Source organism: Phocoena sinus, chromosome 3, assembly GCF_008692025.1.
Source record: "Phocoena sinus isolate mPhoSin1 chromosome 3, mPhoSin1.pri, whole genome shotgun sequence".
In the NCBI taxonomy this organism is placed as follows: domain Eukaryota; kingdom Metazoa; phylum Chordata; class Mammalia; order Artiodactyla; family Phocoenidae; genus Phocoena; species Phocoena sinus.
The window spans coordinates 69,177,573-69,205,187 of record NC_045765.1 but is presented as its reverse complement, the minus strand read 5'-3'; the positions used below and the strand labels follow the sequence as shown (position 1 = coordinate 69,205,187).

General features: G+C 41.7%; 1 protein-coding gene across 2 annotated transcripts in view; it reads right to left on the bottom strand.

Annotated features, from left to right (window-relative positions):
• ZNF608 (zinc finger protein 608) overlaps nucleotides 1-26,803 on the bottom strand; it is a 105,271-nt gene extending 78,468 nt beyond the window's left edge. For both annotated transcript variants that reach the window (XR_004349257.1, XM_032627319.1), the window contains exons 1-2: nucleotides 26,214-26,803; nucleotides 24,076-25,177 (exon numbers count right to left, since the gene is read on the bottom strand). Coding sequence is in view for 1 of the 2 variants with exons in the window: in XM_032627319.1 (XP_032483210.1) it covers nucleotides 24,076-24,993 (918 nt within the window). In the remaining variant the exon portion in view is untranslated. The remainder of the gene's footprint in view (nucleotides 1-24,075; nucleotides 25,178-26,213) is intronic.
• Between the last annotated feature and the right edge of the window lie 812 nt (nucleotides 26,804-27,615).

The following is a 27,615-nucleotide window of genomic DNA, read 5'->3' as shown; positions in this document are numbered from 1 at the left end:
TATCTTTCTCTGCCTACCATTCTCCAAGGGCCTGGTTAGAGGAACAAACACATTCTCTTTCTCATGCGTTAGAAAGTCTAATATTTTGTCAAACAGAAATGAAAAATAAACCTAATCTAAGCTGTCATAGAATCGTGAGATGCCTCTGGCAGTTCTATCAAAGTATGAAGACACGTCGGGATGCTTTGAAGAAATGAAACTGCAGTTTATCAAGTGTGATTTATAAGCAACACTGATGTAGCTGGTAGATAACACTGCTGTCTAATCATTAGTAGTCAGACAACAGCCATGTGAACACATCAATTATGGGCCACTGCCAAAAGCCCTTGAGATCCTGGAGATTAACAGCCAATCCTCTGTTTTACAAGCTCACATCAAAAAGAATATTAATAAGAGGAGGGGCAATGTGAGAGCTTGTCAGAGTAATTCAGCCACTAAAACAAGGCACTTTTTTCCCTTCTCCTCTCTGTCGAATTGGCCCAAGGAAGTAGCTGGCATCAGCTACAAAGTGCAAAGCTGCCAATTTCTTGGGAAATGTTTTTCACTAACATATGGGAACTTGTAAGGGTCTGTAAAACAGCTATTTCGTGAAGAAAGGCAGGCAAGCCTTCATGTCCCTTTTTTAAGTACTGGAATGAAACAAATGGGGTCACTGTGGAATTAGTGAATTATTTTTAAATTATTAACAGTATGCGTGGAGAAGTATCCATTGACTTTGTCTCTACCCAATCAGAAATTTTGTAAAACCTCACATTATTCTTCTACTTCCAGCAGCCAACAAAATTTAATTAACTAAGAGAAACAACTAGTACTACCCTACGCATTAATGAGCTTCTTCAAATCAACATGGTTCAGACCAAAGTAGGACAAAAATCAAAATGTGTGGTCTCTAAGTACTTAAATTCCTTCTTTCCAGCTATCTCAGGAAGAGAGATATAAACCCCACTGATATTTCTGCAGTTAGAATTAAGCCAGCTCTCACAACCCACACACAGAAAGCATTTGCAAAAATATATGTCACAGGCACAGCACTGATTTCATTTATATTGCTTTTAACATACACACCAGTGAGGACTGCTACATCTTTGTAAATGATCAGGTTAAACCAAATAGCTGGCAACTAAGGGTTTAGTGTGGTTCCAGCAGGCTCCCTAATACAAGAACATAAGCCACACTATAAAATGCATGGCCTGGGTTTCCCCTGCCACTGAGAGATCTGTTTGCATTTTTATTTGTAAAACACTCTATATTTACAGAGTGTTTTCCTAATATTTCATTTGCTGCTTATCATTTCAAAATCAGCATGGGGTGGTAGGAAAAATCATTAGGGGAGAAAAAAGAAGTATGGGGTTCCTGTCACTTCTTAGGAGTCAAGCTATTTGGCCGCTAAATAAGTTACTTCATTCAAGGGCTTGCTGACAAGCAATTGTTAAATCAAAGATTCTTTACCTGGGGTTCAAAGACTTTGTGGAGTCTGAGAAACCCTGTAATTACAGAAGCAAAGGTTTATGTTTGCACATAGGCGCACTTCTTTTTTTTTTTTTCCCCGGAGAGAGAGTCCATAGGTGCTCAATAAAATCATAACCTAGAATAGTCTTAAGAAGCATGGACCTAGTGTAAAGTCAGGGGCAAGCGCCATCCTTCTATTTCATTATAGTGCATCCTCAATACATGTTTGCAAAGGTAAAGGCACTGCATTAGTTTCTTCACCTATAAAACCAGAACTGTAACGTGTTCTCTGACGACCTTCGAAGGCTATGGCTTTAGAAGTACTTAAACATAATTGAAGGTATTAATAAATTCAACAAACATTCCTTGGGCAGCAAGACGCTAGGCGCTGTACAAAGACTAATAATTATTGATTGCATTTTTGATATTAGAAAGGAAATAGCCTTCTGAGTAAATAATGCACCTGGGAAACTTACTTGGCGGGGGTAGGGGGGTGTCCTCAGAAAAAGAAACTATTCCCCGGCTTTATTGATGCTGCATTAGAAGCTCACTCCAAAAGATGTTACAGTTTTCAGTTATGGGCATCATCATCTTTTTTTTTCACCTGTGATTATGAGATTTCTTTTCTCTAGCAGTTTTCCAGCCAAAGCTCTCTTATTGTCAGAAACTCTAGAACTCGTAGTAACTAACCACAACTGTGCCCTGGCCACCTAACACAGCAACACTGGAAGAGAAGAAAAAGTCTTTCACAAGAAACACATAGAGTCTCAATCTATTAAATGTATATTTGCAAGTGCATTTATTTTGAAAAATATATTTTAATAACATGTTGAGTTTAATAGGCAACTTCAAGGTAAAAATAAAACCACTGTTCTATTTAACAACAGTTATGACTATGAATGACATATGATTATAATCAATGAATATACACCAAAGCTGTCAGAACAGGATGTGCTCCAAGTTCTTAGACAAATTTCACCAAAGATAAAGGGGCCAAATTCATCCCTGAGTTCCTGAGATCTTATTACACTCCAAACTCCGGAAGTGGCTTTTTTTTTTTTTTTCCAAAGTCAGATTGTTAACTCAGTTTAAACAATTTTCCTAAGGTCACGCCTAAGCTGTAAGCTATAATAGTCACTTCTCTCTCACTTGAATAATGACTTTTTTTTTAGGAGTAGCCTTCCATTTTTGCCCTGAGGGTTTTGCAGGTGACAAAGAAATCATCAGACAAAAATCTGCCAACAAACAGGATGCCACAGCAATCTGTTATTCTGACATAGCATAACTCTTCCGGGTAAAGCATCTTTATCTTTAAAATTCAACAGACACGCTCTAGCAGACCCAGGAAGGCCGGTGCAATATAACTGATTATATACAGATGATGGTGCTTTAGAGAATTCAAAATGCCACATAAATGCAAGATATACCAAAATCCAGATAATTCCCAGCAACGTTTTTGCCTATGATCTCTGCATGGAAGAAAGAAAGAAGACGTGGACCCTGTGGAGCCTGGCTCAAGGCCCTCCTCTCTCTACAACCCTACTAAGAGAGAAGCCAGGTCAGCAAGTAGTTACCAAGCGTTTCCTAGAATCAGGCACAGTGCTAGATGCTGAGGGGATCAAAGTAAGTAAGGTGGAACCCATGCCCTCCAAGGTCTCAGGCTGGCAGGGGAAACAGAAGAGGTAGAAATCCAATACACATGTCTCCAGTATAGCAACTAGGAGTGGGGAGAATTACAACTCCTTTTGGAACTAAAAGGACACTCAGAAAACAGTCCAAGAAGCAACTAAGACACAGTGGTCCGAGAAGAAACTAGGCCCAAGGTCATGAAAGAAGACAGCATCAAAGCATCAAGTGGGACCCAGTCTCTCAATCCCCAGTCCCTGAGCTTCTCCCCTGGATCATGACCCAGGCAGGAATCAGAGTAAAGGACTTGCTACAGGGAACAGTCTACCTGAAGGTGCACAGGGCCAACATCAGTAGGGCTCACTGGCTATGCTCTGCTGACTAAGAGGACACGATAGCAACCTGGCAATTTTCTGAAGCCCAGCGGGTCAGGAGAGATGACCTACTCCAAGTGCATGCTTCATACAGTCTCAAAACGTGTGAGGCAGTTTACTCCCGCCCAAACCAAATGGTTAACTAACCAAAGCCATGGCCATCTTTACTACATAAGTAGTTCACTGTGCAGGCATGCCTTTGCTCTAGGAGTCTAAGAAACGCTAGCAAGGGTGTTTACCAGGCTCTAAATATTCCTAGGGCTGGAACTACAAATCATGAGTCCTTCCTGCTCTCCCAAAAAGACCTTCAAATGAGCCATCTGAAGCTTTTTCTAAATGCACCCAAAGAAGCACCCTCCCCCCACTAAATGGGTAGGGGACCTGGGACAGGGTATTTGGGGAAAGGAAAAAAATTAAGCACTCTTCAGGTGACCCAGACATACAGCTCTGATTAAGAAACAATGTCTTTGATTCAAGGATTTTGGATACTGGGTCAAATATTATTTACACTGAAATATAAACCCCAAAAGCCAGTAAGATGGAAATCATGTTCACCTTCAAGTTGAAAACTATAAAGATTGCCAATTACCATCAAAATAGTACAAGAAAAAAAATTTTTTAATAATCTTGCAGAAAGATCTTTCTCCACCAGTACAAAAACCAGAAGCCATAAAAGGAAATGAATTATAAACCTAACCACACAATTTAAGATATTTACACAGGGGAAAAAAAAACTAGCATAAACAGAATCAAAAGACAAACGAAGAGACGGGGGGAAAAAAAATTGTAAGCACATGAAAAAATATTTGTAAAACATGAAAAAAAGTATATTTAACTAATATACACTCAACTACTTTAAAATCGATAAGAAATGACCAACAACTCAATAGAAAATTACTCAGAGCTTATAAACTCTCAATATGTAGGAGATGCAATGGCTTGTAAACATAAAAAGTACAAATTTTTAAAAAGGACTACTATCTATCACAGGTTAAAGCCAAAAAATCAGAATTCACAGCATTAAATTGTACAAATACACACATTTCATGTTCCATTGTTGGTGGGAATACACCTGATGAGATCAAGTTGGGGGACAATCTTGAAATGCATTCAAAATGAGATTCACCAGAGCCTTCTGTAACTAGAAAAAAAGACTAGAAAACACCTAAATGCTATTAGCAGAGGATCAGTTAAATAAATTATGGAATCAAAGATAGAAAGGGAACATATAATATCTAAGACACAGAGTTATGTGAAAAGAGCAAGGTGCAGATCTGTTTCTTTACTATGCTCTGATCTGTATAAGGAAACAAGATATATAAATATACATGCTTGAACACATGGAAACTATTTCAAGAAAGACATACAAAACTGTTCAAAGTAGTTGACCCTGGGGAGTAGGTCTAAAGGGGAAGTAAAATCTACTTTCCATTATATAATATTTGCATACAGCTTAACAATTTATGTACTGCTTTTTAAACTTCAGGTCAAATTTAAAGTATTTTAATAAATACAACTAGTTTCTTAGGGCCCTAGATCAGTCTCCAAAGTAGGAGGCATGTTAAACCCCCAGGGAGCATACAAGAACTCCAATGGGATGCAAGAAAAAAAAAATTAGAATTTCTATTTATACTATGACTTCATCATTTTAAATTTCTATTGTTAGTAATTTTAGTAATATTAGATCAACTATTTCATACAATAGTGTGTGTGCGTGTGTGTGTATACACACAACTAGAGACATCCGGTAAACATTCGCTCTGGGGAAAGTAACAGTCCCTTTTTAATGTCTTCTGAGGAAGGTGCCATTTTGTCCATTCTCTGGGGAAAAAAATTTTACACTTATGATCTTGCACCTGAAATCAGTTGATAAAATCATGCGAGATAACCGCCCCCCGCCCCATATCTCCCTTACCACTCAGAAACTAGAATGAAATCAAAAGACTCGAGGAATAGGGACGGAAGTTAAGCTTAGGGTAGATCCCCACCCACTGAGATCCTTGTGTGGCCTAAGCCACAGCCTGGCCCGCCGGCCGCTGCTCAAAACTACCGATCCCTCCCCATCTCTGAGTCTTACTTAGCTCTTCATGGACCCCTGGAGCCTGGCCTGACTGCTGCCACTTGAACTTCACCTCCTTGCCCTCTCATCCACCCCTCCCTCTGCTCCAGCAACCCTGGTGTCTCCTGCAACACACCAAACACACTCCCTGCTCCAGGCTCCTTCACAGGCTGTCCCCTTGGTCTAGAAAGTTCTCTCCCCAGGGAGTCACATGGCTCCTCCTCACTGGCTATCACATCCCTACTCGAGTGTAAACAAATCCTCAACTCTCCTTTTCCACATCCCTCTCTACCTCCTCCTGCTTGATTTTCCCTTACAGCACTTAACACCAAGCAAAATATCTTTTTTTTTTTTTTTTTTTTTTTTTTTTTTTGGGGTACGCGGGCCTCTCACTGTTGTGGCCTCTCCCGTTGCGGAGCAACAGGCTCCGGACGCGCAGGCTCAGCGGCCACGGCTCACGGGCACAGCCGCTCCGTGGCATGTGGGATCTTCCCAGACCGGGGCACGAACTCCTGCATCGGCAGGCGGACTCTCAACCACTGCGCCACCAGGGAAGCCCGCAAAATATCTTTATTTGTCCCAAATATACTAGAATATAAGGGTCGTGAGAGCAGAGACTTTGTTTGTTGCTGATTGTATCTCCAGGACCCAGGCTGTGCTTGCCATTTAATCTGTGTTCAAAAAATACGTGCTGCGTGAAGGAATGAATGAAAGAATAAACTGAGACCTGCATGGACACCTCCCCTTTCTAATATTTCTACTGTCAGAACACAAAGCTCTCTCCACCCCTCACCTAGGACCACTTGTGTTAAGGTCGATCACAAACAACAGTCATCCTTCCAAAGTCAGGAGTCAATTCTGAGTCTCATCTTAACCTGACTTCTCGGCATCATTTAACACATCTTCCTGCATCATGATTACACTGCTTGCTAGAATTTCTGCACTTGCTTTCCAGAAACACCAGACTGGCTTGGTTATCTTCCTCCCCAGTGAATGCAGTGCTGGCTCCTCCAATGCTCCGCGGCTCAGCCCCGAGCCCCCGTCTTCTCCAGCTATACTTTCTAGGTGACCTCTTCTGGCCCCATGACTTTAAAGCCCACCTGCATTCCCACTTCTTCCAATCAATGCCTCTAGCACTGGCCATCCATGGCAGCTATGAGGTATATCAAAAGTGTGTCCCAATTCTTGACTGCACCCACCCCCAAATCCTGGATGTTATCCTTAATTCTCATCCTCTCACCACTCCCTAGCCAAGTCCTGTCCTCATTACCTGAGACAATGTGAACACTTCTCACCACCTCCATGAAGAAGTCTATCCTCTCTCACGGGGACGAATGAAAAGGTCTTATTGACTCATTTCCCTATTTCTCTCTCTAGTCATTTCTCCACACAGCAGTCAAGGGCAACTTTTTAGAAACAAACCAAATCATGTCACTCCCTTACTCAAAACTGCATAAAGGCTTCTCATCATATTCAAACTAAAATCCAAACTCTTTACCATGGTCTACAAGGCCCTCCATGATCTGACTCGAGCCTAATTCCCAATCCAATACAACATGGTCTGCCCAGAACACAGTCCACGTGTATTATCTGGTGGAGTTAACAGCATGCGCAGTCAACCAAGAGAAAGACTAGGAAGTGTGTCCAGAAAAAAAAAAAAAAAGTGTAAATATCCAACCAATCGTGAGAACAGGCTTTGATATCCCTCAAGTCAGCCCAATTCTTTCTCTCCCATCTCAAGTTCATACTTGACACAGCTCTCTACCCTGCAACTGGGCTTCAAAACCATACCTACATCAGACCCTGCTTCACACTCATCTCTTACACCCAATTCCTCGCGTCAGAGGTCTTAAAGAAATGTCAAGAGAAGAGGTTCTCAACAAGTAGGCAATCTTCTACTCCGTTGTTTCCAATGACTCTCTTCTCCACTGTGTCCTAAGATGCGCCAGGGTTTCCAACAGAAAAAATACACAGCCGTGGGCTTTGTCAGCCCTAAAACCATCTTCTTTCCCGAAGGCAAGGCCTCAGAGAAATTAGAGGCACCACTGCTTGCACAAACTGTGGGGAACTCTGGTGAGTTGACAGGTGCACTGGTGAGTTTATTACCCATTATCTTTCTGACCTGTGTCCTTAGAATTCTAGTAGCCTTGACCTTGTACAGCTGCCCGCATAGCTCTTCTTCAGTTATGCACATTATTTCTATTTCTCAAATCAAATTCATCAGGTATAGTAGAAAAGTGGAAAGAAAACACAAATTATATAAATATACATATATATAAAAATATATCAACACATATGGGAAATAGAAATTTGTGACATTTATACTACTATCAAGTCTGACTCTCCCCATAACTTAACGGCAATACCAATCCTCAGGATTTCATGTGCCTATCAGGTCCCAAGTTGAGCTTCACTCCTTACAAAAGTCCCTTACAATATCCACCATGAAATCAGGACAGAGGGGAAAAAAAGCCACGTCAGACTATGCTTCATCCTCATCACTTACACCTTGTCAGCTTCAAATGTTAAAAAACATCTACAGAAGAGGTTCTCTCCAAAATTCAGCTTTACAAAAAAATAAGCTTTGGGGGCAGAAAAGATGACCGCCCCAAAGGTATGATGAAGACACCAGGGAAGCTCCCGGCCTCTCCTCCTACCAGAAAGTCCTGACATTTGAGCTCCATTCTTGGGCCTTTAAAAAGTCTACTCACAGTAGACTTTTAAGATGGCACCATCTTAAAATCACCTTAATCACTTATTCAATGGATTGCTGTAGGGCAAAGCTCTTGATAAATGGAGAAAAATTAGCCTCTAAGCAGATGGGGAGATACCAGAAGGTAAAAGAAAGATATTTTTTAAAGTAACGTAAGCAAGGGGAGCAAAGCAAAGATCACCTCTGCTTTGGGGTGGCTGGCCTTCCGTTTATCTTGCTCTCCCATGCTCCCAATAATAGCCTCGAAGATCTACACTTAACTTCTCTTCAGGAAGCGCCTTCTCTTGGCCTGTATTACACAGGTTTTCCATAATCTGAAAATCATTAGCCCCACACAGCTGGCTTTCTGCTTAACTTCCTTACCGTGAAAGACAACCTCACGCTTGTTCCTTGTGCCATTTTTCAATGCTGAGAGCTCAATAATCAAATGTTAAAACACTGGATACACAGTAAATAAAAACATACAAATTTAACTCATCCCTCTCTACATTTCCTGAATATTATGAAATCTGTGTGTGTGTGTGTGTGTGTGTGTGTGTATAGACACACACACACATATATATGTACGCATGCATTATGTATTTGGGCATGTTTCCATTTGCTTGCCTCGTAGATCACTGTTCCATGAATCCCAGCCATTCTACTTGAACCAAGTAGATCTTATCAATAGCCCCATGGTCTAACCTTCTCCTGCCCCTTGATAACTTTCTCTCCTTCCCCCTATCTCTCCTTTGAATTCCAGGTAGTACAAAGCAAGTCCACTCTAGAGCCCTATTAGCTTACCAACTTCAAAGCTAATTTATTGGCCCAAGACTTTAGGTCAGTGGTATCCCAACTACAAGAAGAGAAGGGGACAGTTTCTATCCCTTTAAGGTTGGATCTGCACAGGAAGCAGCCAGAAGAAGGTCTTGAGCAACTTTAAAAGCAGCCGCTCAGATGACTGTACTCATGCTGGCACAAGAGCTGTTCAGAATAAATGATGCTGAAAAGGAGGCTGGTCCCTCCATAGCACTAATCATCACCTAACTAATCATCAGCCCCTTTCTGCAAGCTTACTCCCTCTTTGAGCTTCACAGCTGCAGAAGAACAGGCTGGCACAAGCCTCAGAGAGCACCACAGTGAGGGGGCACAGGCCAAGGCCTGGGCAAAAGTGGTATTTCCCGAACTCTCGATGAGGTAATTGCCAACACTCTTTAACCAAGAATAGAGGGTGACAGGAAAGTGGTACCTTCTTAACACGCTTGAGAGGAAACCTATTTTGAGCCCAGGAAAGGCCAAACACACAAATACTAGGAAGAACTTGAAAAAGAACATACTAAATCATTAAACATTAAAAATCACTTATCTTCTTGATCTTAGCTGTTCTTGCCGACTGCTATAAAAACTTCTTCAAGCTTTTCCTTGACTCTATATACAGACATATATATCTACATATGTGGGTGTGGGTGTGTGTTTTATAAATGTGTAATATACAAATATGCTATATTTAGTGACTTACTTCTCCTTCTCTTTTGTTGTTTAGTTGTTGTTTCCCGCACTCCCCCAAAGGGTACTTTGAAATCTTTCCAGTTTTTACAATTAAACCTAACCATCTGGACTAAAATCTTCACATTCACTAAATTAGTCACAGATTTTGTGGGTAAGCTGAGAAAGTAAATGCTATGCTCAGTGCTAGGATTTAAACCACATCTACCACAGCAAAACACTCTCTCTCCAATAATCTCTCCAATTATGCACGCACATCCGGGCTCAAATAACATGGAGGCGACCAGACCACATCGCACAGAATATTTGTACACTGAGTATTACTCTTCAGAGCCCTGAGTGCGTTACAAACAAGCCAAAATGAAATTCTTCAAAAACCCTGCAGAATTTATTTTACAGGCAAAAGATAAACAGGTATATGTTTCCTCCACCATTAAACTTCCTACTACTACTAGTGTGTGCTGACAAGCTGCTTACCAAATTCCGAGGTAATTTAAAGAGAACTGTATCTACATGTTGAACACCAGTAAAAATATGATTCGAATACACTGGGCATTTTCTAGATTTTTTCAAGTACGAAAGTCTACAAATCTCTTCAGACTTCACTATGTGTCAGAAAAGGAAAATTCAATGTGTTTAAGTTTTCAGCTGAAATCCAACAAGGGCAAGTGATTTTGTATCATCAGCCCGTCACAGGTAAAGAGTTGTAGATGGTACAGAACTTCCATCCACCTAAAACTGGACAGGAGTATCTGCGGGAAGTAACTCCGCAGCTGTACTAGTAACTCCAGGTAAGTAGAAAACACTGGTTTTTACAAGGAAATAAGGTACGTTAATTTATAGCAGGCTTTATAGATTCGTATGTTAGCCTTTCAAAGGAGACTTTAAGCCTTTAATGTGAGCTAAAATAGAAAGTACCTGACTTTGGTGGAAGCAGGTTTATAAAAGTCATTTTCAGAGCATCTTAAAAAGGTTAGCATGTTTCCTTTCACGTTTTATATGGACAACAAAAAACAACCAATTAAAATAGTATACAGAACAGGTGAGAGAGGAGGAATCAGACAAAAGAGAACCCTTGTTGATAAGGCAGGAAGCTCAGCACCGCTTCCCCATTCTCTATGTACACGTGAACACAGACCAAACTCACTGAAATACAGGGTATGTTTAGGTGCTTCTTAAAACCCTCAGAAGCATTCACACTGTGGAGGCACTAACAATCTGGGGCAGTGGGGGGTTGGGGAACCTTTCTTTCCAGGAGGGATTAAAACTGCAAAGAGATTTCAATCTTGCAAAGCCTCTAGGCTGTCATAAATATTAACATGAGCTATGTTTTTTTATCTTTGCATTTTTGTTTTGGTTTCCTAAGTAAACCTAGGTTGAGCACATATCATCAGTCAAACTACACCCGAAGAAATCAAATTTAGGTGGGCCTTTGCAGGCATTTACCTCTTTGGTAAAACATGATTTTTAAAAAATGTCTTTACACAAATTCAGTCTATTTAGTGACTATGACAGTGCTGAATTTTACGAGATTTAAAAGTCTGAAGTTTTATAACACAGGGAACTATATTCAACATCCTGTGATAAACCATAATGGAAAAGAATGAGAAAGAATGTGTGTGTGTCTGTGTCTGTGTGTGTCTATCTATCTATCTATCTATCTATCTATCTATATATATATATATATATGAGTCACTTTGCTACACAGTGGAAATTAACACAACATTGTAAATCAACTATACTTGAATAAAATAAATTTTTTTAAAAGTTTGAAAAATTATGTTGGATGCTCACAGGAATAAAATCCAGTCTCTTTCTTTACTAACATAGAAAATGTTAATAGAAAAGCATCTAGAATGAACAACAGCACATTAAAAAGTCACTAGTTTGGGCTTCCCTGGTGGCACAGTGGTTGGGAGTCTGCCTGCCAATGCAGGGGACACGGGTTCGTGCCCCGGTCCGGGAGGATCCCACATGCTGCGGAGCGGCTAGGCCTGTGAGCCATGGCCGCTGAGCCTGCACGTCCGGAGCCTGTGCTCCGCAACGGGAGAGGCCACAACAGTGAGAGGCCCGTGTACTGCAAAAAAAAAAAAAAAAAAAGTCACTAGTTTGACAAGTCTGAAAACATTTACACCTAAATCTTTACACCCTCTCTGCGCCCCCATTCCTATAATCCCGTTACTCACCACCCGCAGAAAGAAAGATTTGTAAAGTGAAGCTATCAGCCATGATTTAGACTCGAAAATCAAGCCATTTCAAAAGGATCATACCAAAAGAAAAGTACCAGAACTTAGTTAAGGAGAAAAACAAAACAAGATCATGTTAAGCCAATTTAACATATTTGAAAATTCAATTTATCAAATGTGCATCAAGTAGCAAACAAGTAATTTTAATGTTACAGAAGGAAGGGGCTTTTTCATGGCCAAACAGCATACAAAGACATCTCGTAGAAACAATACTTGTAAGTAACCAGAGTTATCATTAGGGTGACAGTTTATACACAAAAGAGCACTTTGAGATAAAGGGTTTCATTCCCAAGAAGATTAATGCAAAAATAAAAAACAGTGAATTGGGAAGTGTTCAAAATGACACTTCTAGAAAATAGCACTTTACTAGTGATCTAGTGATGTCCTTAAACCCTTTGTTCAAACACGGATTAAAAGGATGACAACTACAGTGGGACCAAATGCCAGGATTTCTGCTCTCCTATTGGAGGGAGGGAAGGAGGGAGGGAAGGAAAAAGACAACCTGAAATTCTGGCTGCCAGGCAATTGCTCTCCGCCCCCCCCCCGCCCCCCCCCCCCCGCCACCCCAAATTATATACCACTTCCCTGCCGCCGTGGCTGGAGAGTTTCTCTCTATTCAGTACCACGGCCACTAACTAATGAAATAGTGGGGAATTTCTGTAAAAGGGTCCCAATTATTTAAGAGAATGCATTGTCTAGGGCCATTTTAACAAACGCTCTCCACCAGCCACCCCCTTTCCCACACACCTCCTTCCCACTTTTTACTCCCTACCTCTACCGCCACCATCACCAGTCCCCCTCATTTGAACAGGAAAATTCAGTGACAGCCAGTGTCCCCCTCTCAGGTGGAGGAACTTTAAGTCTTTAGCTTCCTGACCAGGCAGCAAAGAAATGACAACCTGCCTCCTCCTTCCTCCCCTCTCTCTTTAGAGCTTAAAAAGTACACTTGGCCAAGCAGTTCTCACCATTCAACAATTCATTCTTCTTTTGTGAAAAACATGGGTAAAAACAGCTAAGCATGATCACAAAACATTAACACCGGGCACTCAATTCCTATACCTTAAGGCCTCATTCTTTTACCTCCTGGTCCATAGGATTTGGTGACTGAATAAATCTTAATCTGTAAACAAACGGTTTGCTCTACAATTAAACCATTCATTCTTTTTTTTTTAACTGCTTGGCGGCTACCCAACCCAGAGACTTCTAGGTTCTTCCACTATTTAGTGCTCCCAATGGTTAAAAGGCAATAAGCTCATTTGGAGTTTATAAAACTATGCACCATCAACAAAAGCATGTAATGTTTCCGAGACGCACGGTGGCTTCTACACACACAATGGGGAGCTGTGTGTAGTCTCCCCCAAAACAAAAATGCCCAGCCCCAATTAAGCGCCCTGGGGGCCTTCAAAGCAGTTATGCTAAATTGCAAATACAGCAAGATCCACTTGAACTCCAACTGTCTTGTGTGCTTTTCCTCCCAAGGTAGGGGAAAAGCTGGGGCAGACCGACCTCATTAAAGGGCAATTAGTGAACCCCAGGACTTGAGGGGCTAGCACAATCGTGCCCATTGTGAGCATTTCACTATGGGGCCACTCTTTTCTCTCTTTTTTTTTTTTTAAACCCAGGAGGTCTCTGCAGCCTGAAAGGCCCACATTTTAAATTTTTAAGGATTTCAATCTCGCTATTTTTTCTACTACCAGTCATAGAGTAAAAAGAAAGGAAGCAAAACAAAGAACGTTCCTACTTCTTTTGTGGAATTCCAGCATAGCTGAAAGTTTTTTGATAAAATAATTTGAATAATTTATATCCTACATGTAATAAATAATTTAAAATAAGTTTTATTTTTAAACATAGTAAAATAAACGCTCCACCTCGTGGTTATAGAGATTGAAAACAGCAGATTAAAAAAGGACATTATAAATCAATCAATATAGGGCTTTTATGATTATATGTGACAACGTCGTAGAAAAAAATTGATCTGTTTACATTTGAAGGTGTTATTTAGAAACTAATACAGAGTAACGTGATCAACATAACCACTTTACCATCAATAAAATTCTTCACACCTTTTTAGAGTCCATTATTACTGTTGATATCAATCTGCCAAGATGCTGAAGACTGAACACTACAATAAAGTACACCAGTAAATGTGGCTGTTTACATTCTTTAAGGGCACCACCTTTCTGCAAATACTAAAGCCGAGACCCCGCTGCCTTGGTACTAAATTTTGCAGGAGAAAGTACAGGAGAAAGTAGTCTTTTAGACAAGTAATAAAGCTAAATTTGACCACCTCAGCGGCCAAGATGTAAACAACTCTAATATTTACATATAATCAGATGGATCAGTATCTTTGTTAAAAAAACAAACACTAAAAAGGAGGAAAGAGAGTTGGAGTAGTTGACCTCCCTCAAAGTAGAACCACCCTGAAACCCAGAGTCCAAGACATTCTCGTAACACTGGATTATGTAGGATAAGGGGTACCTAAAGTCACAGGAAGCCATCGACTATGCCTGCTGCAGCCCACAAGTTCCAACAGCTGCCAGAAGGTGTGCTCAGGATCCAGGCACAAACTTGTAGGATAACATTAGTGCCCATAGTGACATCTTTAATGCTGCCCTGGTATCTGTTAGGCTAACTAATCGCTCGATTCGTTCAGTTTCTGAATATCAAATGAAAGTATTTAAGAGTGTGTAACAAGTCTTTTGTGCCTTGACCCAATGTATTTCAGCTATACTTAGAAGCAAATTTGTGTGTATTCGTGTTCTATTAAAACATGCACCAGGAGGACCCCTCCATTAAACTCGGGCAAACATCCTTGTTTTATTTTAGAAATACTAAAATTGATTTGTGTAACTTGAACAGACGCATTTCGAGAAAAGCTGGAAAAGGCTTATTAAGAGATGCGGGGGGACCCCACGGTGGTTATTGCGCAATGTGCTGAGTAGAGAAGGCTTCCAGAGAAGAAAATGCAAATCCTGGAAGTCATGCCCAACAGCTGGAAACTCTTCTTCTTCAAGGAAATCCAAAGGCTCAAAAAATAAATATTCAAGAGCATTAATTTGTTTCTGGATGTATGCGTGCAAGTAAAACAGCAGTCATAATGTGGAAATTTCAGTCACATTTTGCAACTAATTGGAAGCAGATTAGAATTCCGCCTCAGGGGAACGTTGTCAAACTAGAAGCCGGAGCAAATGAAGAAAGAGGTGACGGCGCTGTGAAGAGCTGACAGATTTACTGCGCTCGGGGCTATAAACGGGTCCTGGGAGGGAAGGAGGGCGCGGCCCCGGCGGCGCGCCCCCGCCACGGCCCCCAGCTTCGGGAGCGCGCGGGCCCGGCCACGCTCCCCGGAGCCCAGGGTCCTCCATCTGCTCCCCCGCGGAACAATAAACCGGGCCTTGCCGAGAAATCCGTGGTCCTGATAAGATAGAAAATCCGCAGGCTGATAAACCCGAGCAGGCAAACGTCAGAGGGAGAGAAGGTTTCTTTCTTTTTTTTCCAGTGGGGGAGGGGAGCGAAAAAGCAAGCAGATTATGGAGGATAATACAGCCTTGGAGTAATGGAAACAGCTGCTCGCTTTCTACTTCAGTGTCTGGCATCTGCTGCGGCATCATGGGAAAGGCTGGTGAAGGATTTGGGCAAGGAATGTAAATGGAGACAATTGGCCAAATGGAGTTTGATGCGGAAAAGCTCAATTGCTCTGTCTTCAAATCATGTTGTTCCCTTCGGGGAGCAGAAGCCAACAATATTACTGAACTCACATTCCACCTTCAAAGCAGCTGAAAGGTTTGGGAATGGGAACCGCTCTTCAATCAGTTACTTCAGATGTGAAACAATATAAAGGGATAAAGCCTTGCTGTTGGAACAGCCTCCATTTGTCAAAGTGTGCGGCTCATCTTCCACTGATCTTCACGGAAAAGTTAAATCGGAGTCCTTCTTTTCCTATGGATTTCACTTCCTTTGAGAAAAATGTTTCTTAAATCACCACTGCTTACTTCTGAACTGGCTCAAGGGACAATTTCTACTTGTGCCTATTTTCTCCTTGGCTGCAAAGATTCGGTTCTAATTTTATTTCCATCACAAAAGAATTGCAAAGAAGGGAAATGCAGAAACACATAACTAAGTGCTGCTGTGCTAGTCATAAGCCTATAATAAAGCACAGATTTGATAGCATTATCCATGTACTGTGGTGAACCACACACAAATAAACAGTTCTCCATGAAGAATGAAAACCCGAGGCTTCAGCCCTTCCAATTCAAACATTATTGTTGCTTTTAACATGAGCCATCCATAAATCAGCCAAGGAGGTGACAGGAAATCCAAAAGTAATCTGGTCTGGCTATGCGCACTTTGTTAAAAAAAAAAAAAAAAAAAAGAGAGAGATGCTTTCCAACTCATCCTGATGATGTTCTAAGTGAAGAATGGGTAAAACTGTAAAATCCAGTCATTGAAACAAACGGTATTTTTATGCCAAGTGAATTCAAACACGTGGTAGGTGCAGCAACCAAAAAAAGGACAGCCCTCCAGTATGGGGAAAGCGTGCTAACCTACCAAGAACAACTCAAAAAGGACCTTTGAACCTGCAGGAACTAATGCACAAGACAAAAAAGGTGGATCTAAAGCAGCCAGAGGACCAGATGTGCTTTCCTAAGAAACCCAAATCAGGAGTTTTCTTAAATCAAAAGGAGGAACAGTCACTTCTAGGAGTTCCTGAAAGTGTGACCAATTGGAACTTTGTCCTCTGTTGCTAATTGAAGCATATAAAAGAGTCCATTTCTTAAAACATACTACAAACCCTTTTTTTTTTTTCTTAATTCACTGCCACATGACAAAAACCAGAATCAAGTTGACTGGTAGAAGATCAGTACAACCAAAGACCAAGCTATTATTTCAAACTGTCAGGGGGAAGGCAGTAAAATTGCTACCAGGTCTCCTTAAGTTACCCTTCAATAAAAAGAAGCCATCAGGGAAATAAGAGGAAAAGAAAACACATCAAAACCTTAAAAGTCCCTTTAAGTAAAATTATACGTCTGTGGCACCATGCCATCTGCTCTCTGGTTAAGATAATAAGCCAATTCCACAACCTAAATATCTGCTTTCTAAAATCATTATGTACAACACAAAATACAATCAATATATTTTTAAACTGTGAAAGCAGCCTTCATATGGCATTATTGGAATGTGCCTAAATGTCCCCCGTAGGCACCTTTTTCTTAAGGTGCTAGCTGAGAATGAGGATTACCAGGAGTTGCAAAAAGCTCAGTGGTTGAGCGAGGATAGTCACAGTGAATAATAATCAAACTGGGCTGGGAGGTGCGGATGAGAAAGAAGAAAGAGTAGCTTTGAAAAACCAGCAGCACTATTTATTCATCACTTCCAACCCATTTGTTTGGACCGAAGCACCCTTTTTTTTTTTTTTTAACTTTATTTTATTTTAACATCTTTATTGGGGTATAATTGCTTTACAATGGTGTGTTAGTTTCTGCTTTATAACAAAGTGAATCAGTTACACATATACATATGTTCCCATGTCTTCCCTCTTGGGTCTCCCTCCCTCTCACCGAAGCACCCTTCTCTTTGAGTTCTCTATTACAACCAAAATAGATATTTCTAAATTTTCATTTAGCTTCATGGGGAAGGGGGGGAAGCCTTCTGAATACCAGATGAGATACAGGTGGTTCAAAGGCCACTGACCTATCAAAATATAAGAAGTATTCGCTTTGTAATCTCTTCAGTTCTTCAGGCAAAACCTATAATCTATTGTAATACTTTCTCAAAGGTATTTCTAACCAAAATTTAGCAGATATGCAGAACTCAGCTCTAGGAGCAAGGTGCCAATCTCCCCGTCTTGAATATCCTTTATGTGCTCAAAATAGCATTACAAACAGCCCGACTGATGGTCAATCTACTATGAATTATTTAACAACCTTTCATTCAGTTGCAAAGGCTTTGTTCGCACTGCCAAAACCTTTAGCTTAAATTAAAAAGAACTTGCTACGGAGAGCAAGAAGTCACTAAAGAAACTTCAGCTGGGAGAGAGAACTGGATGGATATGAAGGGGCCAATTACTTGGCAGCAGAGTGGAACAGAAAATCAACGGTGACTTCTTCTAAAAGAATAAAGCCCACATTAACTAAACACTCCCAGTCCACTCCCAACCCAACAGCTATATATGCCATTATAACATTTCTACACACATACCTATGAAAATAAATACCAGGCACAGGGTACGTCCGATCCCTGTATGAGCCTGTAATGACGACTGAAGTCATTCCTGGGTCAGAGATTTCACCTGTTCTCTTTCCCTATAACCTTAAATGTACAGATTAAAAGGGTATTATTATTTATCAACAACTGTCCTAGTGAAGAGGGGTTATTTCCACTCCGCTGTTGCTAAGGAGCGCCCAGTATTTCCTTAGTTCTGGTTTCCATGTTCTACAAGAATGTGATACAAGTAACTTAGGAATAAACTGTTTAGTATTCAAGCAAAACCCTTGATGTTCAGATCACCGGCAAGTTCAGAGTGCTGGCAATCAAAACTATGTTGTGCTACAGTAATTACTATGAAAAACTTCCAGTGCTTAATATTAAAGAATAGAATAACATGATCCTTCCACCTCTTCTACACCTCTAGAGTGTGTTCAACATGGCAATTATCTCTGTTCAAGAAGCAGAGAGTTTAAACTGCATTGAAACTCAATTATACCCATGACTTTTTAAACATACACTTCAAAAGGCAGGTTTCATTGCATTCAAATCACTGAGCAAAATCTTTTTGCCCAACTTAGAAAAAACAGATTCTATCCCTCTCCATGAGACATCTTCAAGTATAAAACTATTTCGTTTTACTTATGGGACCCACTTCTTCGTTTACTAAAGTAGAGGGATGACTGAGCCCTGGTGAAAGACAAAGAGAGATCCCTCCCATCTGATAGAAGCAGTGGGATGTGCAGCCCTCCCAAACGTCATTACCACACCGCCTAGAACTGCCACCATTTTTAAAAACCAGATCACACACTTGTTAACAAAAAACACATTACTTTGCTACTTTTAAGAATGCAAAGGAACTAGGAGTGGTAGATTTATGATTTAAGTGCTTGTGGCTAAAATAGCTTTCCAATTATCAAGGGCCTCTTAGGAAGAGCAAGAATGCATTATGTGTTAATGACCACAACCAGGGGTCCCTTCTCCACTCTTTTGTCAGAACCCGGGCAGATCCTCCCCGCAGCTTCACCATTAACATGTCTGTTTCCTGTCAGCCCACTCAGAGATAATGTCATTTATCTGAGGGAGGCACAAGCCCAGTCATTAGCTTCTATAAAAGACCTCAAACAAAGGCCGGATAATGTTTTACCCAGGGCTCTTACTAAAACCAGAAGCAAAGAAGCTTACCATCTAAAAGTCAAGGACTCCAAAGTTATCAGTGTTAAAAGAATATTTCCCTCATGATCAACAATCCTAGACTAACAGCTCGGATCCAGAGCAAGGTCTGTGTAGAACAAACATCGGTCCAGGTGTGGCTACCACGTACAATTAGATTAACCGATAGACGCTGACCAGAGTTAGCCTGGGAGAGCCTTTGCCCCCCCCCTTGCCTCCAGGGGGAAAATTGACAGAATAATTCAGATACTGACTAAATAGTTAGATCTTTGAAGAACTGACCCCTCATTGTGATTGCCTGCAGGAACTGAATAACCATTATAAAGTGTTCAATGGCTGAGCTTCTGGAAATCTTTTAAATAAAAGTGGAACTGGTTAAAATAAATGTAGGAACACGTGTTTTCACAGTGTTGCTCACATTACAGCAATTTCAAGTTGCTATGAAGTACCAGGTGAACTTTTTTTAAATTAAAAAAAAGGCACACACAGTCAAAATTGGAGCAAATCTCAGCCGTTCAATCCTTGTTTTTCATGCTGAAAACGAAGAACAGATGGTTCTTTCCATGTTGTTTGAATCTGGTTATTGAACACCTCTGTGGTTAGGGAGATTTCTGCTTAGCACTTTCGGCATAGATTTCATTTACTAACTATAAAATGCTGCTTAGGAAAAATAAGTCTTTCTAACACCCTAATTAAAACCATCTTGCAGCCAAGCAATTTCCCTTGAAGAGCATTCTTAACCTCATGACATTTGGACAATCAATCCCTCCCCGCCTTTTTTTTTTTTACAGACTATTTGCAAAGTTATTAAAAGTTGCTAAACGTTATTCATCTTTTAGCACAATCTTGATCAGTTGCTGAGTAATTTTTAAAATTTCTCCAGCAAGCCCAGCAGATTACAAATACTGTGCTCAGAACCCAGTGATGTGCCTGGTTATGCAAATCTTCCAAGCTTCCACGGGGTCTCACAGAAACCTTCCTTGGGGAAAGAGCAGCCCCTCTGCACCCACTGCAAAAGCCCTGTCATCCTCCGAGGAAGCCTACAGAAAAGAAAGGAGCTGAATCAATGCTGATTGGGAGCCACCCTTAGTTACCAACGTTTTCAACAGCTAAATCCCTTATGTAGCTTTCAAAACAGTTTGCTGTCCAACAACAATGGACTTTGTTCTTTAATTATAGCAAGTGACCTTTCTGCCCTTTTATTTCACAGTAGATAAACTGCACTCTCTAAGCAGAATTTGTAGGGGGCACTATATTTGGGGGGGGAAGCATATCATCCACAAACCTTATTAATCAAAATATGTTCTTCAACTAATCACACTCACTTAGAAAACGTGCCAGAATTCCCTAGTGAAGTGTAAAAAGGCTTCTACAAGAGAATAAAATAAAATGAATGATATCCTTTATAGACAGGTCCATCTGTAGAGCCCACACTTAGGCTGTTAAGGACCAGCTTAATGAAAGCAGCATGATATTACTCAAATCATTCTCTTTTCTAAATGCATACTTAAGAGTCAGAATCCTAAGACCCAACCATAAGATCTCCTATGCTCTTCACATGTATTTGAAGTCTCAGCTGTTTTTAAGAATTCTTGTATGTATTTTGGAATATCCCAGCGATCAAATAAACCCATGTACTGTATTGAACTATTAGCCCAGCCGAATGCCTCCGTCTGATAGGTCAAAACTGTAAGACGGTTAAGGAGGATACATGCAGAAGAGCCTCAATACAGGCTATTATGCTTCAAAAGAAAAGGAGGGGGCAGGTGGGGAAGCAGGTTTTAACAACCAAAAACCAAACCGTCAAATCTACTTATTCAGACACGTCACTGGTGGCTTAACCACAAAATGGGCTATAGAAATACAGCTCAAGTATCTTAGAATTATGGCATGTTTTGATTTTGTTCACATATTAAGAGAGTGGCGACTTTTACAACATACTTGTGGTTTCCACATAAAGGACTAGGACGCTCATTGATTTAATTTCATAATTGGACCTTCCATAAGGTCCAATTTATCATGTTTTACATGACTTTGTGTAGTGAAGAAACAGAATAAACAGACCAGAAATAGACGCAGAAGCATGCTGTGAAAATTCACCGGTGACAGCAAGTCTTATGAATCTCCTGGAACCATCCAACCAGGAAAAAGAAAAAGAAAAAAGCACACACACCACATTACACCCCCCTTTGGTTTTCACATTTGACCCCTTCATGAGCCACATCCGATTGCTGAAAATTAACCACCTTCACTCTTAAGACACTTACTCTTCACAAACCCAGATAATCAAACAAGGCTGAAATTAAAACATTGTACAAAAACATCAAAAAAACCTTTCTCAAAGGATGCCTCGGTGTCGAATTATTTTGCCAGGTAAAGCTTGTCCTACTAAATCTTTCCCGCCTCCAGAGGTCTCCTCCTGTCATTAGGAAGTATTTTCTAAATTGAAGTCAAATTTTACACAACCAAGAGTTAGTGGACTTAGAGTGACTTCCCTGGGTGGCATCTGTACAAGGGAGTGCCATCTCTGTGTGCCAAGGAGGAAAGAGTTCTTAAGAGAAGTCCTTCTGGGGTGCGGTGGGCGTGGGGAGGAAAGCTGAAAGAACAGGCTTCCAGATCCTGAGCCAGTACCATAGCTTGACAGAGAATGGCCCACGCTGCAGTATTCAAGCCCCTCAGAGCCATCCCTGAAGGGGCCCTGTGCCCATACCAGCAGCTACGGTTGGCAGTGGTATGAATCTAAATGCACTGTGCTTGCTCCCCTCCCCTCTCTCCACCCCAGACCCATCATGACTTGTTTGCTCTTTATTTAGGTAATTCATATTATCACACTTACACTCCTCTGACTGAAGATGAGTTGCATGTATATGAATAACTTAATTCTTCCACTTTTCATCCAGTTTCCTGTGTGACTGGAAAGCAAAAAGAACACAAAAACTGGAGAACCGACACCAGGCTCTCATCTCAGTTGCCATGACAGCAGCCTTTGAGATACTGAAATGTTCCAATTGCCAGCTAAACAAAATTGTTGACTGTGAACATTTGGCTGGAAGATTAAAAGGCTAAGGGCAGTACCTCCCACATTCCAGGCAGCAGTGAATCCAATCAAATGGCTCTGACTCCTTAACCACAGCCATTGTGAGCACTGGATTAGGGCAATTCATCTAGATAGTTAGGGCAGATTAGAACTGCAATTTGAAGACTACTGGCAACAAAAGTAAATGCTCTACTGTACTAATAAGACGACTTCAGAACGCCTTTTAGCAGAAATTATGTGAAAGTCCACATTTCAGCAGAAGAATCGAAACCTGGATTGTATTTTTTTTAATGCATTTAAAGTCATCAGTGCGAAATGCTGTCTGACCAAGGGGATATGGATAGAAGAAGCAGGCGTTCAGAGGCTTTTTGCGAGTTTGGCATCATCTACACCTTAATGTACCTTCATCGACTTCTAAAATCATAAAGCCGAAACTTTATTCCTGCAGAAAGAAAAAGGTTTAAATAGACAGCAGTGAGAAATTGTACACAGAAATGATCACCCAAAGACACTTCACAATTTTGACCAAGTGAGAAATAGCAAAGATCAAATTATTTAATAAGCATATAACCAAACAACCGTGCCACGAACCACATGATACGCATTTGCTTCTGCAAGGCACAATCTGTAGAATTAAAGGTTAATTTTATAGAGACAGCACTCACTCCCCCAGTTCACTCCCAACCTGCTCTGCGGACCAGAGCACCTTCAGCTCTTGGGACATCACTTAATGCACAGTAATTGCCGGACCAGTAAGTCCTAGGCCTCCAGCACAAAGCAGCACAACACGAGGGGCAATTCTTCGAAGGCAGTGTCTCACTAGACTTTCCAACAATGACAAAGATGGGGAAAAGGGTCCGAATTACCTAAATCAACGCTCCCCACCGCTCAAATGCAACACGTATTTCGGGTATCTTTTGGCTCTGTTTTCACCTTTCAGCACACCAATCCACCAAGTCCATTTCACTTTTCTTACCAACATTTCAGCTCCCTGGTCAGGCAAGAAATCCAAGTGATGACACTCTTAAATCTCCAGCTAAGAACTGGGCAAGGGAACAAGGAAAGAGTCCTGGCGGCCACCAAAACCATTCCATTCTTGCTACACGGTTATGAAACCAATGACCCTAGGAGACCAAGGTTTCATTCGGGACCAATAACAGTACCATATCCTTTGACAAGACTATTTTGGAGAATATCATGAAAAAATAAATGGGTGGAGGGTGGAGTGCAAATTCGAATCCTCGACATACCTCTCCGGGGAGGCAACGTGAACCCTGCACCTAAGGACACATTACCAGAAATACTAGGACGTGTAAATTAAAACAGAAGACAGTTCTCCTTAGGGGGAGAAATCAGGACAAGAGGTAAGTGGGTACAGGAGCAGGTTTTCTGTTAAAAGCACACCTCAACGTGCTGACTGGCCAAGAGCCCTTCTGCAGGGCAAAAGGTACTTGGAACACCCAGACCCTCCCACCTGGGGACCCAAACGCTAGCACCGCAAGCGGCAGCAGAAGCAGGAGCTAAACACTGCACCCAAGTTAAGCTGCCCCATACCAAAAGTTCACAGGAAGGATGCACAGGAGAGAAATCTCACAAAGAACCAGAAAGCACGAAGTGTAAGGCACACAGAGGCACGTCCCCACCCACCACGCACCCACACAAATGCACACAAAGAGGAAAGTAGGAGATCTAGGAAGGCGTCTTTATCCTACCTTCTCAGTTTTCAGTTTCTTGATTCGCCTGTGGCTCTCCTCCTCCTCCTCTTCCTTCTTTACCAACATAGAGTTTCCCATGAGCCCTGAATCCGGGGCACTTTTGCTAACTTCCCCAGCAGCCGCGACGCTGCCACTCCCAGTGCCCCCGCAGTGGAAGGGGCTCGCGCCACCTCCATTGCTCTTGGCCCCAAAGCCATAGAGGCCCCCGGAAGGGGCCTGGCTGCCACTGCCATTCTGGTGGCCCTGAAGCAGGTCGTGCTTGTCCTTCCTGGATTTCCCCGCATCCTTATCCCGCTTGGCGCCTCGGCTGCTCTGGCTTTTACCTGGCTTCTCCTCTTTGCTTTTCCCGCAGGAGGCCGTTCCCGCGGTGGCAGCGGAGGTGCCGGTGCTGGTACTATTGCTGTTCGGGTTGCCGCCGCCGCCGCCGCCGCCGCCGCCGCTGCTCACACTTTGACCCAGCGCTGAATTCATGCCAGTTGCCTCTCCAGGGCGCCCTTGGACTTCCTGCCTCTTGCCAGTGCCGCTAATCTCGGGAATCCCATACAAGGCAGCAGAAGGCAGAGATTTATTAGCATCCTTAGAAGTTTTACTCCTTTTCACTTTTGATTTGCTGGTCTCTTTGTGTGAATTCCCCTGGGGAGCAGAGGGCTGAACAGAAGCAAATTTTAGGCCATCCGCTAAGGCTGCGGTAGCACCGGCCCCACTGGAGGCCAGACCTCCACAATCCTTAGAGTTGCTGCTGCTAGTGGTGTTGGTGGAATTATTCATTTCAAATTTCTGTCTGTCCTTCTCCAAATCAGCGTCCAAATCAATTATTAAATTTCCAACCCCGATTTCCCAATCATCGCCACTGTCATAAGTATCAACCGTATTTGGATCCACACCCTTTCCTGCCGTAGAAATGTTCACTGACATCCTGAAGATGAGCTCTCTAGAATAAAAATCCGATGAACTTTCCTTTGGAGATGAGGGGACATTCGTTTAGCTCCGCTGGGCTTTCTCTTAAAAAAAAAAAAAATCTTCTAATCTTCCTCTTCTTTTTCCTGCCCCAGGAATGGGTCCAGGGGTTTTACACCCTTCAGTCCAGGTCCACCTTTTCCTGTGAAGGGGGGGAAAAGTCGAATATTTCTTGTCTGGGTGTTACCAGAATAAAAAACGATTAATACTGGGGAGTCAGTGAGGGGTACAGGGAAGGATGGTGAGGAAGGTGGCTCATGTATTGTCTCCACAGTCCAATATCAGGTTTAAAGAAAAATAACCAAACCCGAAAAACGTACCCATGACAGTAAGCATCTTACAGTAGCTAAAAAAGAAAAGCCCTTTATCAACAACACAAGGATAATCACTTTTTAAAAAGCATTAAAATATCTTAAGGATCTGAGTCAAGTCCAGAAACGTTTAAGGGAAAAAAAAAAGAGTTTAGGATTTTTTTTTCTAGCACACACACATGGTAACAACCCCAGAAACACAGCCTGAACACTCGGACAAGAGGAAGGAACACGCTTTAAACATCCTTAAACATGTCCTAGATCTTGCAGTTTTTAAAAGACCAGACCCTGGAAGTTCTCTAAGGCTAGTTTCAGAATGATATTGCTAAATTTTCCTCATTTCTAATTTTATTACTTCTTTTTACAAATTGTCTGGGCAATCTGGTTTTTGTTCCCAGTAAGGAACAGAAAAAAACAACCAATAACGCCCCCATACACATAACCCCCCATCCTCTCTTCCCCAACAGTTTATACAATTTTATTTTTGAAATATACACACACGTCTTTAAGAGCATTTCTCTATTTTAGAAAAGACAGTGTCAAATAAAAGGCTAAATATATGCCTTTTGAGAAAAAGAAATTACATCTAAACAATTCTACCGTATTCCTAGGTCACAGACTGGCTCAATCTGTTAAATATGGTGCTACTGACTGTACGGGAAACTGATTAAGACATACACTTTAAGTGATCTGCGCCAAGGTGGCCTCAATGACCGCAAATGAGTGTGTGTTTGACAAAGATCAGTTAAAACGGTTTTTAAAGGGATCAGCCCCTTTTTAACAGTTGATTGTCAAGGAAAAAATATATATATATACATACACACACACACACACACACACACACACACACACACAGACATTGCTTACCTTTACTCCTTTATCATTTTTTAATTAGGCCAGCAAATCAAAATGCCTTTCCCACTCCACTCGGCAAACAAGCCTGTGCCTCATTTTACTTAAACACCAAATGATCAAGAAGGAAGGAACCAAATAACACATCTCAGCCAGAATAATCACTCGATAACATTATTCCACTTCCCCACCCCCCTTTTGGCAAACGGATCAGTCCTTTTCTCCTTAAAAAAATGTGTCACTGTACAGCTGGAAGATAATGTTTCACATTCACAACAGAAGCACCAAAGGGTTTTTTTCCTCTTAACAAGCATCGAGAATAATAGTTTTTAAAAAAGAGAGAGCTTAGAGAAAAAAGTTTTCCCAACTTCTCATTCCGCCTTCAGTTCCAGACTTCAGAGTCACCGTGATCAGTAAGTAATGATCCCATGTAGCAAACCTACAGGCGTCCGCTAGTAACAAGACAGAATGTGCTAACATCGGGATAAATTAGTGAAAGGGAAGAAAGAATAAGAAGAAAGGACTGAAAATCTGGGCTGGATTCCGCCTGTTAGTCGGGAAGTGGCATTTTTCCGCCCGTCCTGACAGATTTGATTTCTTGAACTAACTTAAGAGGAAAGGAGGGGGAAGGGGATGGGGGAGGAGAGGGAGGGAGGGAGGGAGCAGGAGGTGGAGGAAAGGGTGGGATGAGAAGTCGAGCAAGAGGAGAAAAAGAAAGGTGTGGGGGGGGAGGGGAGCAGATGATTCAGTGAGCTGATAAACCAGTTATACCAGCATTCAGGGTGGGGGCCGGGGGCGGCGGGGTAGGGAAAATAACGGCGTTTAAAATTGGTTCAGTCTTCGAAACCTAAAGGATGTGATGTTTTCCTGTTTTATGTTGTTTTAAGAAAAAGGAACCGAGTTCCTAGTATAGTCCCCGAGGGGGGGAAAAATCCGCTGTCGTTCAAGCCGATCAGTCATGTGGTAATTCGATAATTAGAGTCAAAAAAAGATTTTTTTTTTTAAGGCGACCTTTTTCAGGACAGTTTTTCCCGTTTATAGTCGCAGCAAACGGTGCGTCTCCTTTTTATTTATTTTTCTCTCCTCCTCCTCTCTCACCCACCCCCCCTCCTGTGTTTAGTCAGATGGCCCCAGAGCTTGGCTTAGTATTTTTAATTAGCTGGCGTTTGGAAGCTAAAAGCAGTAATGAATTGTTGATAGATTGGAAGTGGAGAGTCGCTTTGCTGGAAATGTCGGGGCTGGGGGAGGGGGATGGGCGAGTTAGCAACAACCAACCACCGAAAAGGAGCGATTTTGTTACAGTGCAAGCCTTTCACATCACGTGAGGATCAAGGGCTCAATTGGTTGTCGTGAGAACAAAAATGGTGACAAGCGTATCAAGAAAATACTGATCTGGTCTTTAAAAAAAAAGCTGAAG